Source organism: Pteropus alecto, unplaced genomic scaffold (genome assembly GCF_000325575.1).
Source record: "Pteropus alecto unplaced genomic scaffold, ASM32557v1 scaffold195, whole genome shotgun sequence".
Taxonomy (NCBI): Eukaryota; Metazoa; Chordata; class Mammalia; order Chiroptera; family Pteropodidae; genus Pteropus; species Pteropus alecto.
The window spans coordinates 10774707-10783034 of NW_006438073.1; the positions used below are offsets into that span (position 1 = coordinate 10774707).

General features: G+C 62.2%; 1 protein-coding gene across 1 annotated transcript in view; it reads right to left on the bottom strand.

Annotated features, from left to right (window-relative positions):
• Positions 1-1391: 1391 nt before the first annotated feature.
• DLL1 (delta like canonical Notch ligand 1) overlaps positions 1392-8328 on the bottom strand; it is an 8115-nt gene continuing 1178 nt past the window's right edge. Inside the window, exons 3-11 of the mRNA XM_025049063.1 lie at positions 7883-8022; positions 7408-7665; positions 5566-5626; positions 4964-5094; positions 4688-4857; positions 4390-4606; positions 2552-3326; positions 2160-2277; positions 1392-2071 (exon numbers count right to left, since the gene is read on the bottom strand). Of these exons, the coding sequence (XP_024904831.1) occupies positions 2066-2071; positions 2160-2277; positions 2552-3326; positions 4390-4606; positions 4688-4857; positions 4964-5094; positions 5566-5626; positions 7408-7665; positions 7883-8022 (1876 nt within the window). The 3' untranslated portion in view covers positions 1392-2065. The remainder of the gene's footprint in view (positions 2072-2159; positions 2278-2551; positions 3327-4389; positions 4607-4687; positions 4858-4963; positions 5095-5565; positions 5627-7407; positions 7666-7882; positions 8023-8328) is intronic.

An 8328-nucleotide genomic window follows, 5' to 3' on the forward strand; every position in this document is an offset into this window, starting at 1 on the left:
TCTCACGGAGCAGACCTGACACGAGTCCCAGCATATCTCGTTCTTTGAAATAGATGAGCCACTTATTAGCCAGGTCGGGTCACTTCTGGAAGTGAAAGGGAGTTGCTAACAATGGCTCCAGCTCGGCGAGCGTGAGCCGGCGTGCTCCCCCTACCCCCCGCCAGAGCCCGCGGACCGTGGAAACACGGGCGACCCCTCCATCGTCCTAGGACGTGCCGTGGGCAGAGGAGGACCGGAGGCCCTGCTGCTGGCTTCGTTCTGGGCACCGCTGACCTGGCCGCCGGAGTCTTGCCTGCAGGAGCCGGAGGGCTCGGAGCAGGCCGGGCTGTGTCTCACGCAGCAGTGCTGGGAGGCTGTCCCGGGCTCGCACGTGCCCCCTGACCCCGACCCGATGTGGTTTTCTGCATCTCGGCTCTCTCCATCACTTACATCAGGGTGGGCCTGTGCGCTAGTTGACACACACCCGCCCCGCCCTCCTCCCCAGGAAGATTCCAGAACTTTGGACCGTACAAGGACCAGCGGAATGAGCCCGACGCGGTCACTGGGTGATGGCAAAGCGGCTCGTCAGCCTCCTCCTCTGTGTCCCCGGAAATAAACCAGCTTTCCAACACGGACCAGTAGCCGTAGAGCTGAAAACTGGTACCGACTCCGCGCGGAACCACCAAGTGGCACCACGGCATATTAAATGCCAAGTCTCATTCTCAAGACGCAGCTCAGATTCCGACCAATAACAATCAATGACGGAACTGGGGTCTGGGGCGGACCGCCCAGGTTCAGCATCGACGCTGCCGCTTACGAACCCCAAGCGAGCACCTCCGTCGTCCCACCCTGCGAGATGGGACGGCCACACCGTGAGCCCCGGGGCGGAGGCCACGGCCCCTGCGGAGTGCTGACGTGGGGCTCGCGTGCAGTGAGCGCTCAGTGGAAGGTGTTTCAGCACCGGGGGGCTCTGTCCCCACGGCCACAGTTGCATCAGAAGGAAACTAACTTTCAGAGTAACCGAAAAGAAACCCACAAACGAATGGACGAATCAGCGTTACTGTAACACAGAAGCGTCTGCCACGGCGATATAAGTTTCCTCATGGGTGTCTGATCCCACACGCGGCTTTAAAACATCAGCTCAGAAGGAAGGTGGCCAGCTCTGAGGTTTCCCGCGCCAACGGAACGTGACACGGAGTTGCCCGTGCCTTGCTGTTCCCGGGAGTCGGGGACCGTCTGGGAGCCAGCCTGCCTGCAGCTCCGCCTGCTCCCGAACTGTGCTGAAGGACAGAGGGGCCAGGAGAGCGGCCTTGAATCCATCCAATGAAACCAGGCAGACACTGAACACAGAAAACCAGAGGCCACGTCTGCCCTCGGAGGCTCGCACAGTGAGTGAGTCAACGCACCTCAGCTCATCATTCATAATATTTATTTTGGAAAAATATTTTAAAAAGGAATTTCTTCATTAAGAAAACAGTAAAAAACTCAAATAACATTTGCACGATATTTCATAAATACATTTATATACAAAAAATATAGTCACATAGACCCGAAGTGCCTTTGTACATATTTACCGAAAATTTAAATTATAAAAAATGAACATCACAAAATACTCAAGCTTTACAGATATCATGAAAAATATTTTTACAAGTCCAAAAAATAACACACATCTTTTCCACCTAGAAATAACACATTTTAGTATCAAAAAGGACGATAAAGGCAGTGTTTGTGATTCTAATTCAAGAAAAGACTGGCTCATAAGAATCCAAGATATACACTTCAGGCAGTGCATGCTCCTTACGTAGTAATTAAGTCCATTCATTTAAATATATATTTTTTAAAAGCAACTGTCCATAGTGCAATGGGGACGTCATGGAGGCGGGGCCGCAGGCCCCCGGACGAGCCGCGGAGCCACGGCCCGCACCGCCACCCGCCAGCCTCGGAGGAGAGCCAGCTCGGTCCGAGCGCGGTCGCCCGGCAGCGCCCGCGAGGGCCCCCTCCTCTTTCAGCAGCATTCGTTGGGGCGTACATCCTTGGAATTTCGTTCACTTAAGAGAAACGGGAATTTTGCCATGTCACTTCCATGTTACACCTAGGGGCCAACCAGACAGCGGGCGATTAGCTCAGAAGCGGGAGGAGCAGCCTGTGGCCCCGCCCACGGGGCCTCGCCAGCCACTGACCTCCGTCGCTATGACGCACTCGTCCTTGTCCTCCGAAATGACGTATACCGACTGGTACTTCGTGTCTTTCGAAGTGGAATACACAGAGTCCGGCCGTTTTCTCTCAGACGCTTCTCTACTAAAAGGGAAATGAAAGAGCCACCGTAACCACACAGGAACACCTCTCAACAGGAAGATGAGGAGCGGGGAGGACCCCCGCCGGCCCGGCCCGCAGGACCCCTAAGAGTCGGGGGCGCCTTCCTTCCCAGCATGCAGGACTCCCTGAGTGTCGGGGCACCCTCCCCAGGTGGCCTTCCCACATGCCCCACCCGGCCCGCAGCACACACCCTTAAGTGTCGGGGAGCCCACCCAGGTGGCCTTCCCACATGCCCCACCTGGCCCGCAGCACGCACCCCCTGAGGGTCGGGGCGCCCTTCCCCTCCCCCGCAGAGCCCTGAGGCTGGCCCTCGGCGTCACGCTTGCTGTGGGGGTCCCTGCCGGCGGCGTCGCCCGTGAGCTCCTGTGCCAAGTTGCAGTCCAGGCGGGGGCAGCGGGCCTTGAGGCTGCTCTTCTCGGCGCCGTGGCCCGCCTGGAGGTCCGCCTTCTCGTTGGTGTTCTTCAGCTGCGGGGCGGCGACCACGCTGACCGAGAGATCCTTCTCGCGCTGGCAGTTGGCCAGGTTGTTCATGGTCTCCGTCTCCCCGCGGCCGGGGTCGGAGGGGGGCCGGGCCTTCTGTAGCCTCAGCCGCACACAGACGACGGCAGCCGCACAGCCCAGCAGCAGCACGAGGACGAGCACCACACCCGCGCAGACGGCGGCCCAGGGCAGCGGCCCGGCCCGGCCCTCCATGTGCGGCTCGCTGAAGTTCACCGGGGGCAGCAGGAACTGGCAGTTGGGGCCACCGTAGCCCTCGGCGCACTCACACAGGTAGCGGCGGTCTCTCTGGTGGCAGGTGGCCCCGTTGTGGCAGGGCGCGTGCTCGCACCTGCTGACGGGCGCGCTGCAGTTCCTGCCGGCGTACCCGGGCGGGCAGGTGCAGGAGAAGGCGTTCACGCCGTCGCGGCAGGTGCCGCCGTGGGCGCACGGGGAGGGGGCACAGTCGTCCACGTTGTCATCGCAGTGCCGCCCAGCGAAGCCGGCCAGGCAGCGGCACAGGTACGCGTCGCCCAGGTCCACGCACTGCGCGCCTGGAACACAGGACATGAGTGTCACCCGTCGTCCGGCCGTCGTCCTGAGGCGCTAGCTGTGTGTTTGCCACCGCGCCGCACTCGGAGACGCGGACGGGGAGACGGCCCGGGGTCTGAGCAGGCCGGAAGCTTCCACGGCAGTGGCTTGCAGTGGGGGTGTTCCGCCCGCTCCAGCTCCCCCAGGGTCCGGCCCGGCTCTGGGAGCTGGACGGCCGGCACACGGGCCTGACAGGCATGGAGCGGGCGCTGTGCCCGCACGGCGGCCTTCCGTGCACAAGCGGACAGAGATCTGTTCACAGAGAGGCCGCCGAGGCTTAAAGAGGGTGCTGAGCGAGTGAGAAGAGCATGGACTGAAGACAGAAAGAACGAGACGGGGGGCACGTCCTTCCAGGGCCGCGCCCGCTAAGTCTGCAGCCCCCACCGCTAAAAGGAAGCACCCGGGCTGCAGTTACACAGGCCGGGAACTGGCCAGCACACGAGCGTGACCCACAGGACCGCCGCCTCCGCACCCCGCGGAGAGAGCGCGGAACGACGGCCGGGGGACGGTCCCCTTGCCTGCCATGCCGAACGGGGAAGGTCCAGAAGCTCCCACCACGGTGAGCCAGGCTGGGAACTGCTCCCTTGAGAGCGGGCGTCCCGCACTCACGCACGCGGCAGCCGGGGCCCCCTGGCAGAGCACGCGCCTCCCCACAGACACACCAGAGGGCTGTTTGCATGATGCAGCGGAGCTGGGCTTCCCTCCCGAACCGAAGTGGCTGGATGATGCACCGAGCCTGATCTGCTGACGGCGGCCGGGCCTCGAGCAACCAAGGCACTACGTGGCCTTGAGCAAGTCCCGTCACCTCTGTGCCTCAGGCTTTCCCACGAGCCCAAGCGTAAGCACCCGCCTGCCTTCCCTGCTCCCTGGGCATTCTGCACCAGGGACAAAGCTCTGAGGAGCTTCTGGGTGAGCGGGTGAGCGGCCTCCGGGAGCTCAGGGCGCTTGCGGAGTGTGTGGTCTGGAAGGGGACAGGCTCGCCTCGCAGGGGGCGCCTGGCGGGCTCTGGGGGCCGGACGCCCTCACCGTTGGCGCAGGGCGAGGAGCTGCAGGCGTCCACCTTCTTCTCACAGTTGAAGCCGGAGAAGCCCACAGGGCAATGGCAGGTGTAGCCCCCCTCGGGGTTGTCCGAGCATCGCCCGCCGTTGAAGCACGGGCCGTCGGCGCACGCCATGGCACTCAGCTCACAGACCCTGCCGTAGAAGCCGGGGGGGCAGCTGCAGGAGTAGCTGTTCTCCAGGTCCTGCGTGTGGAAGACACAGAAGCTCCCTCAGATGCCGCACAGGCCCCCGAGGCCGCGCGCGCGCCCTGGGCCCAGACGCACCGTGCAGCTGCCGCCGTTCCTGCAGGGCTGGCCGGCGCACTCATCGGTCTCCGCCTCGCAGTCGGCCCCGGCGAACCCGGGCCGGCAGGAGCACGTGTAGCTGCCCTGCCCCGTGTTGGTGCACGTGGCCCCATTCCTGCAGGGCTTGTGGTGCGTGCAGTAGTTCAGGTCTGAGGGAGGACACAGCGGGGAGGGAGCGAGGAAGCCCAGGGTCAGAGTCACAGACTGGGCCCCGCGACCAAGCCGGGGCTGCTCGCGAGGGCGCAGGAGCCTTACCCTGGTTGCAGAAAAGGCCCCCCCAGCCTTCCTGGCAGGTGCACTGCCATGGCTGCTGGCAGGTGCCGTGGAGACAGCCCGGGTAGCGGATGCACTGGTCACAGTACCGGCCCTGCCAGCCCACTCTGCACCTGAGGAGAAGCCAGGACGGAGTCAGGGGGACGCTGACACTCCCAGGTTCTGGACACACGCTTCCCACTCATGAGAAGCTGTCTTCCAGTCCCACTGGTTCTTAATGGGACACTGAAACCTCTCGGGTCCCCCAGAGGGAGTGACTGCTGGGGTGGCCGCCAGCCAGCCTTTCTAGGTGCTCCTTGCGTGATTCTAATGCACCCCACTTGAGAACCACAGCGCTAAACGCTCTCATCCCTGTGCCAGCTCCCTGAGCTGTCTCTGTACGTCCCCGCGGCCACGGGGAGGACGAGAGTGGCGCCCCGGGGCCTTACACGTTGTCGCGTATTTATTAAGTAGAAATAGCAGAATAGCAGCTCCTGCCACCTAGTCTCACCTGAGTTTCTCAAACGACCACCTAGAGATATTCTATAATCGCACCAGGTGTGAAACAATAACGAGGAAAAAAACAGCAACTTTTGCAAACTTACTTGCACTCCCCTGGCTTGTCACAAAACCCATGCTGCTCATCGCATCCTGGCAAGCAGATCGCTACAGAAAAGAAAAAACGTGGGGTCAAGCCCCCGAGCCGCCCAGCGTAACAGGCTGCTGCTGCGGTGTGGCTGGGACCAGCCCAGCTGAGCCAGTGTCCGTCTGTGGAGTGTCCACCGTGCTGCCTGGTAACTGTGGACGTTACTCAGCCCAGGGGGCGAGCATCCTTCTTAACTCAGCGCTCGCGGACAAAAGAGCTCGGAAGCCCCCACCCCCACCGCCCCTTTCTTCTAAGAGAGGGTCAGAAGTCCTTCCCCCTCCTCCCCCACTTCCCAATTCTATGCACAAAGCTCCACCTCTTAATACCCAGAAAGTGTGTGCAGATAAGGGTGGACAGCTGGTCTGCAGAGTACCAGGGCAAGACAGCTGCTCTATTGTCTGTCCTCTCCCAGCAGCTGCCCCAGTGCGACAATGCCGGGCCCCTCAGCCCCTCAGCCCCACACCCCACCCGAGCATGTGCACCGCGCGCACACACACACACACACACACGCACGCACGCACGCATGCACACACCCCACACGCACGCGCCCTCTCTCGCAATGGGAGCTGGCGTGCGTCCCTGCTGCCTGTGCCCAGAGAGATCTAATGGGTGGCACGTGCGAGCTGGGGGCGGGGAGAGACTCCAGTGTTTGAACAAGAAGAAAAAAGTTTGAGTTTATGGCTGCCCCACAGTGAAGAGAGGGCGGACAGGGAGGATGGGAGCAGCAGGCCGGCCTGAGGCTCGGGGGGAGGGGAGGCTGGCGGCTGGCGCGCGCTGGCTTCCTGGCCTGGTTATGAAACTCATTAACAAACTACTCCACAAGTTTTTAAGACAACAGGGCCGGCTCAGGCCAGGGCCGAACTCCAAATGCTTACAGAGCGCCTAGGGGGCTGGGACGGGGACACTGATGGGGGAACCCACCCTCACGCCCAGGCCCTGACGGACCCTGAGGGAGCCTAGGAATCAGAGGCTCAGTTCTTAAGGGCCGGAGAAGGAACGTTCTGGGGGCTTCTGGGGAACTCAGGGGCCCACCCGCCCTAGCTGCAGGGAAATCCAACACCCAGGTGTGCCAGGTAGCGGTAAGGACTTAGCCAGCTAGAAAAGGCCAGCTAGGGTCCAGCTGGATGGCCCAGAGGCCAGCGGGGCCACCCAAAACCCCACTCCTGGACAGTTTCCTGCCTCCCAGAGCAGCTGCCGCTCTACCCGGAGAACACGGGCCAGGCGGGCGGGGTGTCTCCCCCAGGGCAAGGACCGTGTGAGTGCCCACACGAGCAGATGGGAGCCCTGCCCACTGCCAGGCAGGCGGGCTCTCCCCACACAGGCCGTGCGGCACCCCCCCGCCACATGGCACAGCCCCCACCCGTGAAAACCTCACACACCGTGAGTGGGCCTCACGTGGGCCACTTGCAAGCTCACTCTGAGAGGCGGCCAAGCCCACGGCTCAGAACACTGGGTTTACAGCTGCCGGACACGAGACACCACACGCACAAGCTGCTCCGCGGCCCTCCCTTCCTGCCTCCCCCCTCCCTCGGGCCTATTTCCTGACCCCTGACCCTGTCCCCAAACCGTCCCTGATTAAGAAGGACAGCTTCCCACAGCGGAAGTTAAAACGTCGGAGTTGACCCCAGCCCCGACCAGCTGACTGAGGTCTTAGCAAGTCTCTCTGGCTCCCTGGCCTCGGGTCCCCACCAAGACACCTCTGGCGAGCCGAGTCCGGATCCTAGCTCCCAGAATGCCTCCCTGCCCCGCCCCAGGAAGTGGGTAAACTGAGGGGCGCCGCCTCCCCACCACCGGCACCCACCTTCAGTGCAGTACTGGCCTCTCCAGCCGGGGTTGCAGACTTTCTCCCCCCTGTCCCGGCAGGTGAAGTGGCCGAAGGCGTCGTCGCGGGGGCGGCAGAAGACGGAGCAGCCCTCTCCGTAGTAGTGCTCGTCGCACACGAAGCGGTACGAATACTTGAGGTCCGTGCGGCCGCTGCTGTGCAGGTCCTGGGACCACTCCTCGCCCACCGTCAGGTGCCTCTGTGTGGCCAGGCGGCTGATGAGCCTTTCCGGGTTTTCTGCGGGAACACGGCACTCCCGTTGGTTCTGACAGAACCCAGGGGCTTGGGACGCGGGGAGGGGGGCGGAGGCACGCTGCCAGGGAAGGGGGCCACAGACCCTCCGTCCTGAACCCCCTGGAGAAGGGTGGAAGTGAAAGACACAGGACCTGGTTTCCAGGGAGACAGGAGTCAGACCCTCACTGGGGGCGGTCACAGCTTTCCCGTGTGTCTTTACCTGTGGCGAGGTCATCGGGAGAATCTGTGTGCAGAGCCTCAATGATCAGAGAGAAGGTGCCCTGGGAGAAGGGAGGGGACACAGGTAAACTGGGAATGCTCCTTAAAAATCCAAAGCATTGCGAACAAGTGGGCGGCGGCCTGGGAGATGCACGTGTGTCCTGGGGAGGGTGTCTCTCCGTCTGCCCGTTTTCACTTTCCTCAAGGAAATGGAAGAACTTTTTAAAGTGTGGTTTCCTGACGTGTTTTTTCAGCCTGTTAGTACAGGATGTTACTTAAAAAAAAAAAAAAAAAAAGCCGCGCAGGAGCAGGAGGGGCTGGAAGGCGCTGTCTTCGGTCTCGCGGCCCAGCGCGGTTAGGAGCGCGGCCCGTGCCCTCCCCGCAGAAGGGGTCGTTCGACTGGACCACTGGGTACAGAGGCCGGATACGGAAAAGCCCCGGGTCCTC